The 19,161-nt window shown below is 57.3% G+C and overlaps 2 protein-coding genes across 2 annotated transcripts in view; one reads left to right on the top strand and one right to left on the bottom strand.

Annotated features, from left to right (window-relative positions):
- The first annotated feature begins 167 nt into the window (after positions 1 to 167).
- LOC143160280 (uncharacterized) lies at positions 168 to 12,277 on the top strand. The gene is made up of 2 exons (XM_076338007.1): positions 168 to 289; positions 805 to 12,277. Exons 1-2 carry the CDS (start codon positions 168 to 170, stop codon positions 5,306 to 5,308), a joined length of 4,626 nt encoding a protein of 1,541 aa, XP_076194122.1. The 3' UTR covers positions 5,309 to 12,277.
- Positions 12,278 to 14,607: 2,330 nt separating this feature from the next.
- Positions 14,608 to 19,161, bottom strand: part of SLIT1 (slit guidance ligand 1) — a 64,173-nt gene continuing 59,619 nt past the window's right edge. Inside the window, exons 32-38 of the mRNA XM_076338873.1 lie at positions 18,864 to 19,101; positions 18,643 to 18,773; positions 18,398 to 18,552; positions 18,044 to 18,332; positions 17,088 to 17,299; positions 16,629 to 17,010; positions 14,608 to 14,805 (exon numbers count right to left, since the gene is read on the bottom strand). Of these exons, the coding sequence (XP_076194988.1) occupies positions 16,766 to 17,010; positions 17,088 to 17,299; positions 18,044 to 18,332; positions 18,398 to 18,552; positions 18,643 to 18,773; positions 18,864 to 19,101 (1,270 nt within the window). The 3' untranslated portion in view covers positions 14,608 to 14,805; positions 16,629 to 16,765. The remainder of the gene's footprint in view (positions 14,806 to 16,628; positions 17,011 to 17,087; positions 17,300 to 18,043; positions 18,333 to 18,397; positions 18,553 to 18,642; positions 18,774 to 18,863; positions 19,102 to 19,161) is intronic.

Below are 19,161 nucleotides of genomic sequence, written 5' to 3'. Positions count from 1 at the left end.
CGATAATCGCCTTGGTTTGAGAGCTAGCTAGTGGCAGTGATCCCGTGCTGTAGAAGCACACCTTTCTGAGCCACCGCTGCACGTTGACAGTCAGCCCTTCAGCTGCAGAGCCACTTTATTAAATGGCAATAAATCAAAGGTCAGTGCAAATGGCAAGGCACCGCACCATGCAAGGGTGCATTCCTGCCCGCACGTCCTGCAGGCTGGGAGCTCGCCAAAATTTCTGCACCGATTACAGAGGAGGCTCAGATCTGCTGTTTGCCCTAGACCCATTTTCTGCCACCAAGACGTAAGCAGAATATGAAGACTTACAGTAGTTCAAGATTTCTGGCATCTGGCTGCCTAGCTGGGGCACTGCTCTGCTGCCCCCAGCCTGGCTGTGCAGATCGAGCATGCAGAGGTGTGCAGTCGTCCTGGTGGGTCCCAGAAGTGCTGGGCCTTCTACACCGGGCACCGTGCAGATACTAAATCCGATTCTCATTGGAAATTTAGGTTTGCTTTGAACATGTCACATGGTGCCTACACACTAGGATGTCCTAGGCAGAAGTGTAATTACGGGTGCTCTGGCAGTGGGAGACGAACAACAGTGCAGGCTGTGTCCTGCCAGCAGTATGCAGACGCAAGTGTGCATGCTGGAGACTGAAGGGATACCTGCCAGGCCCGTGACGACAGGATGCTTGATCTCACCTGGAGGTCAGGCAAGCAATATGCCTGAGTGGGAGGAGAAGGGTTATTCCAGTTTTGCAGCATAAACTTTTATTCCCTGGGACATGTTACTGATTGCTTCTCTCTTTGTCTCTCTAGTGAGGATGCAGCAGAGACAATAGCAATAGACTCTAACAATCAGCCGAAGTCTCCACTGGAAAAGTTTATGGTCAGACTGTGTACACATCACCAGAAGCAATTCATTCGTGTGCTAAACGACATATACACTGAAGTACAACCAGACTCTGAAGGCCAGCAGTTGGCTGAATCCGAGAGCATGGAGGCCTCTACTTGTGGCTCTGGTTGTAGCCAGCGAAGCACTGAAAGTCAGGATAAGGGTGCTACTTGTACTGAATCAAAGCCCCCTTATTCCTCGGACCCAGGACAGTCAGGGTCCGATGGCCCCCTGCATGTTACAGGACAAGCCCCGAAGCAGCCGGTGGAGCTGAAGTCTCTGGACAGAGCAGAGAGCTCCAGTCCTGCTTTGAGAAGGGACTTCTCCGAGCTCCCCGTCACCAGGCTTCGTTCTGCTAGTCCAAAGGATAGCTCCACCCAAGGATACCTCAGCACGTTGAACTCTTCCTCTTTGACTTTCCATCATGCCACAAAGAGCCTGGAAGGGCAGCAAGCTGCTGGACACGAGCAAGAAGCTGGTGTCAGAAAGTGTGAGGACAATAAAGAACAGCTAGCAGGTAAGACTCTCGTGGAAGGTTATATCTCGGTCAAAGTGGCAAACGTGAATGGCAGCGAGGACAGCTTAGATGGCTGTCTGGGGTCCCAAAAGAGCTCTTTCAGAGCTCTGCCGGAAGAGTCCTGGGATCCCGGCTTTGCGGTGACCCCACCTCGCAGAGCCGACAAAGAGAACACTTTGCAATGCAGCTCGAAAGCATCTTTGCACCAGGACTTAGATGCAAAAGAACAAGATGCGAGACCAAAGCAAGAAAACCACCTGCACGTCGTGGCCAAGGGCAAGGCAGGCTGCCACCTGCACCCGGCCGACAAGGGCCCGCTCGACAAGTCCAAAGAGGGCTGGCTGCCCACTGGTGCCACGCCAGCCGCCCACCGGACCCCCGGCGGGCACCCCCGCGCCAAGGTAGCCTCCCTCAGATCCACTCGGAAAAGCAAGAAGGCGTCGGGGCTGAGGATCAACGACTATGACAACCAGTGCGACGTGGTCTACATCAGTCAGCCCATCACCGAGTGCCATTTCGAGAGCCAGCGATCGGTGTCATCCCGCAAGACGGCAAGGAAGAGCACGCGGGGGTACTACTTCAACGGGGAGTGCTGCGAGCTCCCGACTGTCCGCACGCTGGTTAAGAGCTCCCGGGCGGAGGAGAGGGGGAGCAGCCCGGCACTGCGAACAGAGACCCTCGTAAGCACTAAGCCGCCCCTGGTGCTCTCGGTGGGGGGGTCTGCGGGGGCAGGACGGGAAGGTGAGAAGAGGGTTTCCCTGAGGCTCCTGGCTAAAGGGGCACCAACCAGCCGAGAAATGAAAGAGAGAGCTGAGCCGGGCTCCGTGCAGCCCCGAGATACCCGGGCGCTGCGGTCAAGGGAAGCTGCCATGGCCGTGCCCTTCTTTTCCCTCTCTGCTCCACCCAGCCCCCAGAAAGAGGACAGCTTGGCTGGCTCGCCACCCCCCGGCTCCCCTCCCGCCGAAGGAGGGGGGACAAGAGCGGGAGGCACCATCCCCTGGGAGGCTGGCAGCAGCCTGGGCTCCTCCAGGGACAGCAGCAGCAGCGGGCAGGCTGCCGATTTTGCTGCCCTTCCCATCTCAGAAGCACCCGGCGGGGAGAAAAGTTGCCCAGGCTCTGACATACAAACTGATCCGGACCTCGCCACCAGCCCGGAGCCAAAGTCCCCCTTGCAGCCCTCCACCGCTGTGGACACAGCACCCCTGGCCCATGATGATGCCAGGGATCCTGCCCAGCTTCCAGGTGCGGGAGACACGGAGCCCTGTGAGCTGCGTCTGGCAGAGCCCTCCCCACGCTCTCCAGGCTGGCAGGCTCCCGATGAGCCCCCTGCCACCATGGACGGGGCGAGCACCCCAGAGCCCCCTGCCACCTTGCAGTGTGTGGATGTGAACAAAGGCGTCGATGCTGAACCAGAAGCCGAATCATTGTGCACGGCGGGTGATGGCTCCCTTGAGCAAGAGGAGGCTGTGCCGGCCAGCACAGCCCTCCCTGAAATCTCGGAAGGGGAGGCAGTGCTGAATAACAGCCCGGCAGGTGAAAAAGAGCCCACTGAAGGGGAAACGCCACCTGAACCTGACGGCTCAGACACTGCAGAGAAAGACTCTGTCTCTTCCAAAGATAGTCTAGACAAGAAGCGAAAGAAAGGCAGGAGAGTGCTTGTGGCATCGGACCGGTGTCTCCGAAGCCAGCAATCCCAGTCACCCGCTGAGGGCAGTGCTGAGGATGCTGGTTCTTCCAGCTCTGTGCAGCTTCCTTGCCTTCAGATCAAACTCTCCAAGAGCCCTGGCGCTAAGCGATTCAAGAGAGAAGTGCACCTGGATGGGGCAGCATCCATGCACTTCCCAAATGACTGCTTCCCCAACACGCTGCTCAAAACCACCGAGGGGCCAGGCACCGGCCAGGCTCCAGAGAGCATCACTGAGCAGCGGCCAGGCGAGGAGAATGGTGTCACTACCAGACAAACCTATAAAAGCATCTTAGCGAAAGAGACTGTGGCAGAGGGAGAAAATTCCTCTAAAGACGACCCCCCAGCTGATGGCCACCAAAGTCAACCAGGTGAGATGCTGGAAATCAGCGTCCAGGCTGATTCTGAGAAGCAAAGCATTCTCCTCCCTCCGGAGAGCAGCATGCCTGCAAATGATGCCGAGCAAGTGGATGTGAAACCAGGCCATGCCAGCACAAAGGATGAGGAGAGCTCCGACAGTGCCATGGACACGGGCAAGCTGGAGAGCTACAAGCCGATGGCCAATTCACCTCCATGTCCCAGCAGCAGAGGTGGAAGCAAGCATCTTCCAGCAAAGGCTGCAAAGCATAAAAAGGTCGCCCTGCAGTTTTATAACTTAAGACATGCACCCGCACCCACAGACACCGCAAAAAGGAGCACACCAGGGAAGGAGTCTATGCAAGCGATCCTCAGACTGAGGGACGAATGCAGTTCAGGGAATGACGACTCCCCAGCGTTGGAGGACATAGACATGGCTGACAGCAAACCAAAGTTCATGGAGTGGTGTGCTGAAGAGGAGAACCAGGAACTCATTGCCGAGTTCAACGCCCAGTACATGAAAGTTCAGAAGGGCTGGATTCAGCTGGAGAAGGAGGTGCAGCCAACCCCCAAGGTAAAGAACAAAGCCGACAAACTGAAAGAGATTTGGAAAAGCAAGAAAAGGACACGGAAAAGTAGAGGCTCGCTGGAAGTGCAGAAGCTTTCTCCTGTCCAGATGCTGTTTATGAAGGCCTTTAAGCTGTCCGACATCTGCCAGTGGTTTCTGGAGACGACTGAAACCAGGTCTCTAGTGATCGTGAAGAAACTCAACACCCGTCTCCCAGGGGAGATCCCCCCCATCAAAGTCCCCATGCAGAAATATTCCTCTTCCAGTCTCTACCCCAGCTCACTGCAAGCCGAACGTTTGAAAAAACACCTCAAGAAGTTCGCCGCCACTACCCCAGCTCGGAATAACCTGAAGAACCAAAAGCTTTGGGCCAAAATTCGGGAGAACGCTGATAAAACAGAGGCTGAAGAAGCCACTGCTCCCAGCCAGACGTCTCCCACCGACGCCGGCGCTGAGGACCTGAGTGAAGACAAAACCATCCAGCCTGCCCCCAGCTTGCCCACGCAGGCCAGCACCAGGATCCTGCGCAAGTACTCCAACCTGCGGGGCAAGCTGCGAGCCCAGCACCGCGTGGTGAAGGCAGAGAAGAAGAGTGACAGCCTGGGGGACCACCCATCCCTGGAGAGCAAGCAGAGCCGGAAAAGCGTGTGCATCAACCCACTGATGTCTCCAAAGTTGGCCTTGCAGATCAAAGCAGACGCCTTTCCTGCTAAATCTCCATCAGTGGACGGGGCGGGGAAGGGGCGGAAGGGGAAGAGCAGGTCTCAGGAGGACCCCTCACCCAAAGCTGATCTCCAGCTCAGCAGGAAGAAGAGGACGCTGAAGGAGAGCGGGAGCACCCAGGAGCGGTCCGGCTCCGCCACCAAGGACAAGCTGCCAGCCAAGAAGGCCAGTAAAATAAAGCATTCGGAGGTCAGCGCAAAAGCTCCCGCCACCCGAAAGCAGGCTGCCATGGAGAGGAGCAATAAGCTGGCTAGAAAAATGTCTCTGAAAGACAAGAGAGCCCCAAAAAGGCAGCTGGAGAAGGTGCGGCTCCCCATGCGGAAAGGCAAGGAGAACACGAGCAGACGGGCCGTGCTGCCCCCTGGCCACGAGGAGCTGACCAAGTCCCCAAAGCAGAAGCCCCTGGGGGAGTCCTCCACGCGGTCGCAGAAGATGGCCAACAAGAAGCCCAGCGGTGGGAAGACCCTGACGAGATCCATGAAGAAGATGCAGGAGAGCAGCGGGTCGCAGGGCAAGAGGAAGCTGAGGGCAAAAGTGGACTGTTCGCACAGCAAGCGCTCGCGACTCGATCCGAAATAGCGAAGAACCGGTAGCCATGTACAAAACTGATGTATAGTAGTAACCCTTTACCATGCATTAACTAAAGCTGCTTTTATAAGCTGTAGCAAGCCTTTAAAAATCCGCAGCTAAAGGATAACGCCCGTGATTTTAGGCATCGGCAGATGTGTCTTGGACAGAGAAGAGGTCGGCCTGTCTGGCTCTGCTGTTCAGAAGGAAGTTTCTGCAGTTTGAACGTTCCTTGGGTTTTTTTTTAAACTTGGAACCAGGCAGTTTTAGTTAAAAGTACAGTGCCTTATTTATCACTTTAAAAATAAAAATAAGAAGCTCGTCTGTGTGATTTGGAGGCTTGCGTTTTATACTTGAGGCACAAGCACTTGTACTGTAGCAGAAAGAAAACCACCTTCGTGCACATGAAGTAGCTTTCGGCAGCCTTTGAGTGCACGCAAACATTTCCCTTTCCTTCAGAGTCCTCCTTCTGTCTGTCTTCTTAGTGGCATTTAAAGCAAAACCAAAACCATTTCCCATCACCGAGGGAGAGAAAGGCGAATCTGTCCTTTGTCGGTTCGTTAGTAGCAGCTGCTGGTGTCCCATACTGTTACCTGCATAAAAATATTAATTAGCTACTGGTGTGTGTACTGCTGATGGCTGCCTCGCTCCCCCGTTGCACAGCCCGTGGGGTGGGGAGGTGCTGCTCAGGCGGAAGCGGCAGAGGAGATGCTGCGGGGGTTCTGGGCTGCCGCATCCACTGCTGCCGGGTGGGCGCGCTGGGCTGTATCCGTCTTTATTTCTTGCTGGCTTCAGGGATGAATCGCTCCTGCCATGCCCTACTTTTGGACAGACCTCCTTCTCCCATTTTCCGCACTCGTGGTGATTTCTGTAGTCTCTGACGGCAAAGCAGTTTCCACAGCGCTTCACTGAAGGTTGAATCTCTCCCCTTTTATGGGCTCGAGTTCCTTCTGATGCTGGTGCTCTGCAGCAGGGGAGACGTGGCCCTCGCCCTGTGCTCTTGTGCATGTCTCGCCTAGCACCCTCCTAAGCCAGGATTTGCAGTTGGAATAGGGTTGGGATAAGGGACTGACTTAAGCTTATTTTTTACTGTAATCTGCATTTCGTCCTTTTACTAGCAAGGTGCGGTTGGTTTGTCCTTGCTTGTGTCTGGTGCTGTGGAGTCCGAAAGCGGCCAAGCCTCTGCCCTGTCCTGCAAGACACCTTTGCAGGGCTCCTCTGCAGGCCTCTGCAGCATGTTTAAAAGCCAGCTGGGGGTCTGCAGTGGCAGAACAGGGTCAGGGTGCCTAACACTTCTGAGAAAAACCTGTTAGAAGTGCACAGAGTGTGCGGCTGTGCTGGCTCTGCCGGGCAGAGATGATCAGTGGCTGGGAAGTGACTGCTGCGGTCTGCGCTCAGGGAAAGGAACCTGCTCAGCCATTGCGTCTCCACGGCTTCGCTTTTGCATTGCTGCACAAAGTCCGTTTGCATGAATCCCGATGCAAACCTCCTCCCGTGCAGAAAGCAGCAATGCCTGAGAGGGCACCGCGCGGGCTCTGGGGTCGCCCGACCTTTAACAGCCGCTTGCTGGTCCTTGCTCAGCTCCTTGTCCCTGCTGAGAGCAAGGCTATGGTGCAGGCCACACATTCAAGGGACACCTGCCCTGGGGGCAGAGGCTAGAGAGGGCTTGGCTGCAACGGGAATTGCTTTTCATGGTTGGCATTGAACCCCAGATCCCAAAGCCTATGGACTGGAGGTGGAAAGCAGATAATCGTCTTTAAACCTTTCATTGTACCCGTTTAGAAGATGCAACAAGGCGTTTGAGATTCACACGCCCTTTGCAGAGCACCTCTGGCTCTCTTGCAGGTATTCCCTTCCCCCAGCGCTGACGCACACGAGGCTGCGGCACATTTTTCTCTTACTATGAAATGGCTGATTTAAAAAAAAAAAAAAATCCTTTACATTTCCTTTGAATCATGCTAGAATAAGTTAACTCTCTGAACAGCTAGGAAGTGATTAAATCTAGCCTGTCAGTCCCTGTACAGATTAATATGAAGTTATCTATTACTTTAATTTTTACTGCATGCATTAAGTATGTCAAACATTCCATCAGAAAAGATTTTAAAATGTTTCAGGAGAGGTGTGAGGCAGGAGGGCACTGATGGCAGTTAAATGACTGATCTGTACCTTCCTTACAGATTGTCTTTCCCTCTTGCTTCCCTGTCCGTACTTACGGTCCTCTTCCCTCCGCCTGGGGCAGCCTCTCCGCAGGCACGCAGGCCCAGGATTTCCCCTCCTTCCCCTGGGCTGGGCGTGCGTGTGAGCACCCCTCTTACCTCCGCTCCTCGCACCGCTCCCCTGCAGCAAACCCCCCTTTCCCCATCCTTCACCATCGCTCCTGAAGCGCCTGTGCCGAGCTGCCCGTGCAGAGCCATGCCAGGCACCACGCGCCAAGCGCTCCTCGGGGCTTTCCCTCTCTCTTGCTCTCTTTCATTTTTTAGCTGCTGGTAAATGCAGGCTGTCCTGCTCTCCATCTTCTGTGCTTCTGGGAGTGGGAACCTCATTAGGATAAAAACATCGACAAAGCAGGTGGAGAGAGGCTTTCTGGATGGGGTCCTGCTGCTCCAGCCTCCTGGCTGCCTTCCTGCGCCCTGGGGCTTCACCAGCACCAGTTGGCTCAAGTGTGGCAAGGCTGGGAGATGGCCGGCGTCACCCTGGTACGGGAGCGGAGCAGCATCTGGGCGTCTGTCCCAGTTCGGTGTGCACTGCTTGGCTTAGGCGGTGGTGGGGTCAGCGCACCGAGCTTCCCCACAGTGTCCCTGCCAGGCGTCGGCTCTGGAGAGGAATGGCCAGGACCTGTTGCGTGGAGAAATCAGAGATGCTAAAATGAAAACCATATTCCTCCCACCCCTTTGAACTTCCAGTCTCGGTCTGTAGTCTTCTGTTGTATTGCTATGTTTCGGCTTGGTTGGATGGAGATTGCCTGTGCTGAAGGCAGGGGGTCGCAGGGCTCTGGGAGGGAGCGAGGTGGGTTTGGCCATGCTGGGCAGCGTGCAGGCAACGTGGCCTGAGGCCCAAAGCGCCTGCAGCTTTGTCCCAGGCTCCGATCACCTTCAACCAGCAGCTCTGTCCACCCCTGGGGGATGCCGGGGCATTCAGCAAGCCCTGGCTTTCTCACGTTAGACCTGGCATGTCCCACGCAAAGAGTAACACTCATGAAATCTGTGCAAAGATCCTACTGACTTTTAACAGGAGCTGGGCTGTGCCTCATAGGTGTAAATCTGAATTTCAGCTCCCTTTAATGAGGAAGGGTAGAGGGTGTGTTTTGTGTCAGGATAGGACTGAAAAGAGGGTTCTGGGCTGGGCTGTGGATTGTTATTCTTGTCTTCAGAAAATGAATTAAGAGAAAGCAAATAATTCTGAGGTTTTTTCAGAGAAAACCATTTTTAAATACAATTGCCCCAGCCTGCTGCCTGGGACCAGCCCAGGCCAGGCGTGTGCTGCAAGTCCCTCGTGGGTGCCTGGCTCAGATGGGCAGATGGCAGAGCAGCACCTTGGGCATCTGCAGGGACAGGGAGCCGTGGGTTTGCAGGACATGCCAAGCCGGGCTGTCCCAGGGGGTGAGATGGTCTGGGGTCTTGTCAGCGGGGACCCCCCTGGCTCCCTGCTCCACTGTCCTTAGGTCCGGTCCCTGGCACCGCAGCCTCTGCAGGGCTCTCCCTGGCCGGGCACGTAAACCTTGCTCAGTGCTGCTCTCCTCTCTGCCTCCTCCTTTCCACCCAACAACTCCCCCTTATTTAAAAATTACAATTTTGAGGAAAACCGGAGTGATTCTTCTCTACATCGTGCTGTTTGTGAGGAGCTGGCAGGAGTGTTTCCTCCTGCAGCTGCCACGCTGGGTGGTGGGTTTAACTTGTGCAGGCAGTTTTTACGGAGAGCAGGCTTGTTTGCCAAGGGATGGGTAGGGTGAAGCCATTGCCTGTGGCTGAGTTATCGCAGCAAGCACTTGGGGCACGACCTCTCCAGCCTGCCTCGAGGTGGGAATATTGGTGCTTTAGTACAAGTTCTCCGAATTACAGATTCGTGCAATCCTTTGGGTTACTCCAGGGGAGGGTGCCCCAGGGGTGAGGTAGGCCAGGGGTGGTCGTCATCTCTAGAAAAGCATTAAGGCTTTCTGCTCTGAGGAAACCCCCAGCTCCTTGCTGGGCTTCTTTCCGTGCTGTCACTGCTCCGGGAGAGTCCGTCTTTGGCCCCTCTGCCTCTCCTGTGTGTGTTCTCCACTTGATACCAGTAGTAGCTTCCAGGTCTTGCTGACTACAACACCTGCTTTTAATGTGCTTCGCACTTGCTTTTGTGAATGCTTTATTTTGGGGCAGGAAGGAGGAATGCTGTAATTTGCTAGAAAATTAAATTTCAATTTCATTTGCTAGCAAATTAAAGGGTCTGCATGTGAGGTGACTGCCTGGCAGGGTAGCATTGCCTGGGTAGCTCCATTTTCTTTATCAATGCTCAGATGTTTGAATTTTTTTCTCCTTTTCTTTTTTCCCCGATCAGTCCTCGTGTTGCATTGCTCTCTTCCCAATTTACTTCCTGATTTCCTCTCTCCACGCAGCCACGTTTCAGCTATAACGGTACACAGGAGATAAAAAAATAAGTAGAGGTAATACCATATATATAACCTGTTGCTCTTTGTTAATGACTTGGGACGTGCAACTCGTTCCTCTTCGTTCCGCAGCGAGGCAGCGGTGGTGCGCTGCTGAGGCACGGCCCCTGCCTTAGAGCAGCCTGTTTCCAATAAATGCAGCTTCTACACAATGCAAGGGATGCACAGGGAGCTGCAGATGATCTTAATGAATGGAAGGAAATAAGCAACATGATTTACCGCCTTATTCCACACGGGCATCGAGTGCGTTTCTGTTTGCTGTGGTGCAGAGCTGCCCACTGGCACTACCACAGTGCCATCCTCAGCTCCGCAGCCTCATTGCGCTCCTCCTCCTCTGGGCCACCCCGCAGCGCCCTGCTCTGCGTCCTCAGCCCCGATTTCAGCACAAGTGCTGTGTCCCATGGAACAGACCTCTCCTCTTTCTGTTACTTTGGCTTTCCTTGCTGGCCAATTTCTCGTTCTAGTCTTGAAACTAGTCTCCATCCCAGCTCCCCAGTCCACGTAGCAGGAGCAGCGTCTTCTTAGCTCTGCACCTCCACAGCTGTCCTTGCTGTCCCTTTGCCCCCCTCTCTCATTTGCGTGGTTACCTTTTCCTCTCCTCACCTTGTCATCGGCATCTCCGGGTCTTCACACTTCACGCAGTCAGGAACTCACCGTCTTACCTAACCTCTGGGAGGGGCTGGGTTTGCCGAGCTCAGAGTCAAAATTTATCTGTCAGGAGGTTGAGGGCTGCATCAAGAGCAGTTTGAGGCCAGGATGGCTCCTTCTATCTGTAGCTGTAAGGGTATTGTCTAGCAATGCTAGCCCTGGAATGGGTTCCCCTGCTGGCAGGGTGCGTGCAGTATATCCAAGGTGTGCACGCGTTTATATTCATCACTAATTCATCACTAATGAGGTCCTTTTTGCTCGTGTTTGCTGAGTGCAGTGGTGTCTCTGTGTTTGACTGCCAGTGAGACGCATTTGCAGCAAACCTTCTCCACAGAGCTGTTTAGCCAGCGCTGAGGCTTTCAGCAAACTGTCCGCCGTGTTGCTGGTCATCCTTCGTGAGCTGGGAGAGCGGGATGAACTCATCCCCGCTGCTCCCCGCGTTCCCGTCCCCCCCATGCCAGGGGGAGCCGTGTGGCGCTGGACCGAGTGGGCCGGCGGGCTGCCCGAGCCGCTTTTTGCTGGCGTGTGGATGAGCGAAGCTGCAGCCCAGCTCGTGTCCCAGCCGCTCGCATGGCACCTCTGGAAATGCCGGCATTTCCGAAAGCTCTGCCAGGCCCTAGTAACCTCCTGGGAAATAGAGATGCAATCTCAGAAGGACACAGATGTACTGCTGCCCTGCTTTAACTGATGGACAGTTTCTCTCTCCAGCTCGTATTCTTTCAGCCTGACAACTGCACTCCCAGTTGAAGGTGACTGGGAAAGCCGCGGTTCCCAGCCTCCCGTAGGCACGGGCAGTGCCTTGGGCAGCAGGGAGGTGCGTGCTGCCGTCCGGGCTCGGGCTCTCGCCTTTCCACCGCTGGCGGTCTTGCCAGGGGAAGAGGGCTGAGCCCCAGCCAAGGCGTCCTCGGGTCCGCATCCTCGGGCTGTACGCCTGGGCGGCCCGGGAGCGAGGTGGGGGTAGGCTCCCCCCTGCCAGGGAACGCCACTGCGGCTTTTCTTGTAGCGGTAGGTTTTTTGAGCAAACCACGAGGCTACGATGTCCCCGCATCGCGCGCGTCCCCCCCCCATGTGTTGTAGCGTCCGTTCGGCCCATCTTTAGCTTGGTGGTTGTGAAATGAATCCATCTGTTCTAAGATGTTCTCAGGAGTTCTTGTTTGTATTAAGCTCACCCCTAGGCTTAGCAGAAATCACGGTCCCCATCCTTCCTTCTCCCCTCCCCGCAGACAAGCCCCCTCTTTCACGAGCACTTCCACCCCCTCCCCAAAGGGCGGCAGGGGGGGCAGCTGGTGGTTTCGATTCAGGGCACGTTGGCAGCCTGGGGGCAGCCAGAGGAGCTGGGATGCAGCCGGACGGCGTTCGCCGCGTGGGTCCGGAGGCTGGGCGGTCCCTCGGGCTGCGTTGCTAGCCAATGTTTTCTAAGTCTGTTTGTAAGAGTACCTAATTTTAAAATGAAATGTGAATATATATTATGTGTAGGTGCCATGTAAGATAGTGTTGTGCTAGGCGGCAGGATGCTAACCTACTTTTTAAGCTTTTTTGGGACAGAAAAAAGCATTTTTCTCTCACTTCGTGCTCACAGATCTAATATTGTAAATAGGTTTTTTTTTAATATTTATTTCATGGGCTTTCCACAGGTTCTTGTTCTGACTGGTGTGTTGGTTGGTGGGGCTGTATCGCCCAGCGTGCCGCAACCAAAGGGCTGGCTATTGCGTGGGGGGACGGGACAGGACGGGACGGGATGGGGTTGGGGGGGTGGGGGGTGGGGGTGTTCGGTTTGGGGTTTTTACGTCACATCAAAGTTGAAGCATTAACTCTTTCTCTTCATCTCATTTTGATGATGTCAGACCTGGCCGATGGCCACGGTCCCCGGGGGGGCGGTGGGCTCCCATGGCTGGCTGGGATGGCCGTTCCCCGGGGTGGGGGGCACTGCAAGCAATAAGATTTGTAGTAATAATGTCTGCTTTGATGGCAAGGGCTCTCGGGGCTCAGGGCCGGGGGAGAATAACCCCGCTCCCGGCAGGGGCTCAGTCCAGCATGGGTTGGGGGGGGAGGTCTCTTGGCCTGGGGATGCCCAAGGAGGCGTCCCCAGGGATGCGGGAGGTGGGGGCTTCCATCACCCCCAAGGAAACCCTCCCAAAACGGCTGGGGTACGGTAGGTAGTTACCGATAGCAAACTCCCGCTAGCGAATTACTGCAGTGAGCAGCTGCCTTCGGGGCTCCTGCGCTTTCTGCGGGTATGGGTGAGCCAAGGGAGCGCACCGCTGTCGCCGTTACAACCCCAGTGCTGGCTCCAGAAGGTTATTCGCTTGCCGTTCTGCAATTTTTATTCTCCTTCTAGGGGGTTTGAGGTCATTTGGTTGTTTTTTCCAGAGTGAGTTTGGATTTTTCTTCTTTTTTTTTTTTTTTTTAACCCCTTTTTGCCCAGAAGTGTTTGCTGGCTGTGCCCGCCCCAGCCCAGCTGCCTGTGTGGGGCAGCGTCAGCAGGATCATTGCTGCTTTTATGGTGATGGGTCCCTGACTTTGGAGGGTGGAGCGGGGAGCGCTGCCGGGTCCCGTCCCCGCAGGACCCTCGCCAGCCCCATGCTTCCTTTGCCTTTGGAACAGGTGTGTAAAAAAAGAAAAAAAAAAGGGAGAAAAGAAAGAAAAGGAGAAAACGGCAACAACAACCCAGTAATTTTTCTCTTAAGATTCTCCGTTTAAATATTATCTCCACCCTGATGGCAAATGTTTTTCCTTCATCTGTGTCTGCTTCCCTGGGAGAGTTTTGTTTCTCTGTTTGTTTCTATATGAATTTTAGACACTGACCTGAAAAGTCCTCCTGTCCGGTACTGTATGTTTGAGCCTAAGCAATGTGAACTGTACAGACCAGCGGTGGGAAATGGGAGCCAGTGACTGCGCCTGGGAGAGCCGTGGCTTGGGACGGCATTCCCTGTTGCTCTGGGGAGCGGGAAGTACTGCGTCGCGAGTTGGGAAAATGAACTGTCTGCTGTGAATTCTTGGTTGGAAATGTGGAGGGGGGTTTCCATTAGATAATGTTTACATACCTCACCTGATGAACCTTTGAAAGTGTATATAAAAAAAAAAAGAAAATAAAATTATATTAAGTTGCTTTAAATCAATATGTATAGCTATAAGAGCTGGGTCATTTGAACTTTGACTATGTATCGACTCTCTAAATGTTGACATTTTGTGAACTCTGTGCTCCTGTCTTTTATTTCATCCTAGCCTATGGAAGAAGTTGTGTTCTTGTTCCAGGTAAAAGGTCCCTGACTCAGATCTGAACTCCTCAAGGATTCCCACCACCTCGTTTTCTTTTCTTCCTCCATTGTTGATATTCACCCTATGAGCTTTCTAAAGGTCCGTATTTTATTGCAGCTTATTAAACGTTTCTTTGATATCAACGTTTGTTTGGTGTGATAACTGGGGAAGGGTGAAGGTGAGTCAGTGCACAAGGGGGGGGGCAGCAGGCTGGCACCCTCCAGATTGGACCCCCCCCTCTCTGGAGGGGGGGATATAAATGCCCGGGTGGGATTTGAGTGCTCCCACGCCAGTGTCTGAGCTGATGGAGCCGCTTTCTGCGGCAGATTTGTTTGTGGCACGAACAGTGCAACCCCTCGGTGCTCCTGGGGACTGCTGCCCAGGCCCCCTCTCCCCTTCCCCAAAGAGTTACAGGTGCCCAGTTTCCCCCACAGCCACCCCATCCCCGCAGCAGGCACCGGGCCCTTCGGCTTCTCAGGCTGCCCCACGCACGACCCAGGCAGTGATGGCTCCTTTTGCAAGGCGTTGAACGGATAACCCCGGCTCTCCCCAGCGATGAGCCCTCAGCCCGGGGCTGCATGTCCCTGCGCCATGCGGACGATGCTCCGGCCAGAAGAGGTGGCCAGGGCTGCTCCAGGAGTAGCAAATCATCACCCATGGCAGGACCAACTCTCCCCAGCCTGTGCCACCTCCTTGTATGCCCAGCAGCTCCTGAGCACCGGCTGCCCCCTTCTCCCCTCCAGGAAAGAAGGGGCCAAGCCTCTGAATGAATAAATGTCATGTTCACATGGAAGACAACATAGACAATACCAAACATCTCCTAAAACAATACAGCCTCTGCCAGCGGAAGGATGCTCAGCGCCTCCCTTGCCAGCCTAGTACAAACCAGCGTCTTCAACAGTGACACACACAAACCCCGCGGGCCAAACAAAGCCACCGTCATTTTCCTGCCCAGTAGCATCTGTAAACAAAAAGAAAACATCATTTGTTGACCCCGAACATATAAAAATACTATAACAAAATGAAATACAAATATATATTAGAATCTGTAAGTATTCTGTATAAAGAGATACTTTAGCGGTTAGCTTACAGCAAGAACAGAAACACAACACAACCAAGCCCTGGCCAGGCCACGGGCAAAATGAGACGTGTCCCGGCTCCTCTGTGGGGCAGAGGGGGCTCCCGTGGAGAGGGCGTTTGTGGCAGAAACACGTCCCTGTGGTGGTGGGAATGTCCTGGATGCTGGTGGTGAGCAGGGATGGTGACGGCACCCACGGAGCTGGCTGCACCTGGCGGAGATGCCCGGAGCCTGGCCGCTGCTGGTAGTGCAGACCTGAAGCCGATGTGCTGGAGCGGTGCAATGGAGGGACCTGGGACTGCAGCCCTGGAATGAGTTTGTTCATCCGGGTGACGTGGTGATGCGCTGTCCAGCTGCATGCGGTGTCCCAGGTCAGGCCCCCACCATCCTTGGCCCCCACGGGCGTAGAAGCAATGCTGCTGCGGAGGTCAGGTGCGTGTGGTACCCCGGCACAGGCTCCACGTGCTGCACCAGCAGCGGTGCTGCCCCTGCTCCCATGCCAGCCCAGCGCGTGCCCCAGCACTGCGGGCCTTGGAGAGGTGCTGCCCAGGCACCGGCCCCTGAGTCCAGGAGCTGGTGGGACCTGCCTTGGCAGCGGTGTCAGCTCCAGGCTTGCAGGCTTGGGCATCTTCAGCCTCTCGAGCCGGCCCCAGCACCCACAAGGCTGAAGCCCCAGTGGTGGGCATGGCAAACCCGCACCCCGGCTGTCCCAGCAGCCTCCTGCCCTGGCTGGCTGGGCCAGCGGGACACGGGGCACCTCTGCCCAGCTGCAGAGCCCCCCCCCCCCAGGGCTGAGCCTGGAGGAAAGGGGTTCCCGTGCTGCCCCACACGGCTCCCACCTCTGAGCAGAGCCACCTGGCTGGGCCGGGGGTATTTGGGGCCCCCTCTGCGTTAACGACACAATGCTAGCCCCTGTGGCACAGGGCAGGACTGGCACTGGGACCCCCACAGACATCTGCACCCCGCTGCCCATGACCCACTCAGCGTGCCTGGGACCACCCTGGTCCTGCTCCACCCAGCATGGCCCCGATGCCACTGCAATGGGCTGGAGCCGTGCCCTGTCTCTGGTCACCGTGGGGTGCACCCTTGAGCCCGGCCGGCAAGCAGAGCCCGGGGGTGCCACCAGCAGGCCAGGCTGCGGCCGTGGAGCTGGTGACATTATTTGGGGTGCTCTGGGCTCCAGCACCCCAGCCACGGCACCGTAGAGCTGCTCACTGCAGCTGCCATCAGGGCAATGGCAGGTCCTCAAGAGGGAGGCCGGGGCTGGCGGAGGAGAGGATGGGGAGCTGGGCTCCAGGCTCGCCGGTACCACAGGATGCCGGCTGCACCACACAGCCCTCTGCCAGCCCTGGCTTGCCATGGTCCATGAGGCTCTGCCACATCAGGGCCCTCTGCTCCAGCCCCGGGTGATGGAAAAGCCCCTGGCTCACCTGGCTGGATGGAAGGGACAGGGCTGCCAGGGAGGGGACACACGGGGACACAGGTGCTGCCCTCTGTGGCCGTGGGACTGTGCCGGGGGGAGAAAGCAGAGTGCCGCAGGGAGCGGACAGGTAGCAGCTGGGCAGAGCGCCCGCCCCGTATCCACACATCTGTGTAGCTGCAGTTCTTAAAAAATTCTCTATCTACACATTTGATTTGTTTGTGGTTTTTTTTTTTTTCTTTTCTTCCCCCCCCCCCCCCCAACCCTCTAGATGCAACAGCTCTACCCTCCGCCGGGCTCCTCCGATGCAGCTGCGGTTTGGGAGCACCTGGATGGCGGTGCCGCGGCTGCAGGGCAAAGTGAGGTCCTTGGCTCTGGGGGGGGTCCCTGCCGGCCCCCTGGCTCTCCGGGGCCGGTGGCCGCTCACAGGCACTGGCTGCAGCCGCACTTGCTGGGCTTCTCCACCTCCTCCACAAAGGTCGCGCCGTTGCTGCACTCAAAGGCGTATTTCCTGCGCCGGAGCCGCAGCCCAGTGCAGCAGCCGGCTCCGGGGCCGCCGCAGGCCCCCCGGCACTCCACCCAGGCCACCGGCCGCGTCGTCTGGCAGATGGCATAACCCCGCTGCACCTGGTGGTAGTCCCGCACCGGCTCCCCGCGGCACTCCAGCTCTGCAGGACAGCGATGCTCAGCCCGACATCCCAGCATGGGGATGCCCCGCCCAGGCATCCACCTCCCCGGCGCCTACCTTGGTCGCAGAGGGCTCCAGCATAGCCGCTGTGGCACTCACAGGCGGGCTGGCCGCCTGGGGTGAGGTGGCAGTGGCCATGGACACAGGGCTGGCGGCGGCAGGGGTCGGGCGGCTCGGCGGGCTGGTTGCAGAGGGCGCCCTGGTAGCCCTCATGGCACTGGCAGCTGTAGGAGAGGGCGTCGAGGGGCAGGCACAGCCCGTGCACGCACCTGCGGGCACCCGGCGCCGTCAGGCACCCGCCGGCACGGCACAGCACGGCAACAGCATGCATGGCCCACCGGCACAGAGCGTGGCATGGCTCAGCACCGGCATGGCACCAGCACCAGCACAGTATTGCACGGGGAACGACATGGCACTGCCACGGCACGGCACTGTTATGGCACAGCCGTCACGGCAGGGCACTGCCACAGCACTGGTGTGGCTCTGGCGCGGCACCACCGGCACAGTACAGTCCTGGCAGGACTCGGTGCTAGTGGCACGGCATGGCAGCACCACGGCACGGCACCACCACGGCACGGCACCACCACGGCATGGCAGCGCCACGGCACGGCAGCGCCGGCACAAGCCAGTCCCAGGGGAGGGCGACTGGCACCCAGTGGGAGGGGTGGACAGGGCAGGCAGTGAGGAGGGACAGCCAATGGAGAGGGCAGGGATGAGAGGGGTGGCCATTGAGGGGCAGCCAATGACAAGGCAGCCAGTGAGGAAGGGGCAGCCAATGAGCCAATGGAGTGGGGCAGTTGTGGTAGGGCAGCCAATGAAGTGGGGCAGCCACAGATCCAATGGGGCAGGTGGGTCACTGTGGGGCAGCCAATGGGGCAGTGCTGTTGCTTCAGGACAGCCAATGGGGCAGATGGATCACTGCAGGGCAGCCAATGGGGCAGATGGATCACTGCAGGGCAGCCAATGGGGCAGATGGATCACTGCGGGGCAGCCAATGGGGCGGGGGCACTCACTTGTGCCCCTGGCAGGGGCCGCCGCGGGGCTGGTCGCAGTGGGGCCCATCCCAGCCGGGCTCGCAGTGGCAGACGGGGCCCTGGGCGCCGGCGGGTTGGCAGATGCCGTGCAGGCAGTAGAGCTTGCGGCAGGGCTCGCAGCCCGGCACCACCCCCGGCGTCATCCGCGTCTTGGTGAAGTCCTGCAGCTCGTTGTTGATGTAGAGGTTGCGGATGCACCCATGGAAGCTGGTGCCGTTGAGGAGCTGCCAGAGGCGGAAGGCGGCCGAGTTGACGTCCACGGGCATCCCTGGGAATAACAGGGCTGTCAGCATGCCTGGCTGCCCCCCGCCGTCCCCCCAGCCCCTGTCCTACCTCCCACGTAGAGGGGGGCCTCGCTGTTCAGCGTGTAGTGCTTGCCCGAGTTGTCCATGGTCATGGGGCTGCCACCATCGATGGAGAGGTTCACCATCTGGTCGAAGGTCACCAGCTCCACGGTGTGGAACTGCCCGTCGTTGATGGTCTCGGCGCTGGGGGGGAGGGCTAGGTCACCAGGGACCCCCCAAGCCCGTGCAATGGAGGTGGTGGTCCCCAGCAAGCACGGAAGGGGTGGCAGGTACCTGTAGATGGCTGAGCTGGGGTGGGTGCCAGGGTCATAGCTGACCCTGACGTGGCCCTTGTACAGCTCCACAGCCATGTGGTCGCTGTCGCCGTTGTACAGCAGGATGCCATTGCCTTCAGCCGTGGAGACCTGGCAGGTGGAGAGGTGGGAGCCCACATCCCCGGGGCAGCACCCCCGATGCCACCCCCTGATGCCCCCACGCCCCCCCCCAGCCCTCACCTGCAGGGTGATGTTGGCCCGGGGCCAGTCCTGCAGGTCAGTGAACTGCAGGTACGTGTCCCGGTCCACGAAGTTGACGCTCAGCAGCTTCTCGCACTTGGGGCCACCAAAGCCAGGCAGGCACTGGCAGAGGGCGCGGGCACCCAGCTCCACACACGGGGCCCCATTCTGGCACTCGGCTCGCTCACAGAGGCCGGGCTGGCCGGTGGCACGGGGTGGCATCTCGCAGAGCTGGCCACTGCAGGGCCGAGGGTGTTGCTGGGCACGGGGCTGGGAACGCGCCCTAGCCCCTGCCCAC

Source organism: Aptenodytes patagonicus, chromosome 5 (genome assembly GCF_965638725.1).
Source record: "Aptenodytes patagonicus chromosome 5, bAptPat1.pri.cur, whole genome shotgun sequence".
In the NCBI taxonomy this organism is placed as follows: domain Eukaryota; kingdom Metazoa; phylum Chordata; class Aves; order Sphenisciformes; family Spheniscidae; genus Aptenodytes; species Aptenodytes patagonicus.
Note: the sequence above shows the minus strand (reverse complement) of the source record. Positions and strands in the feature narration are given on the sequence as shown.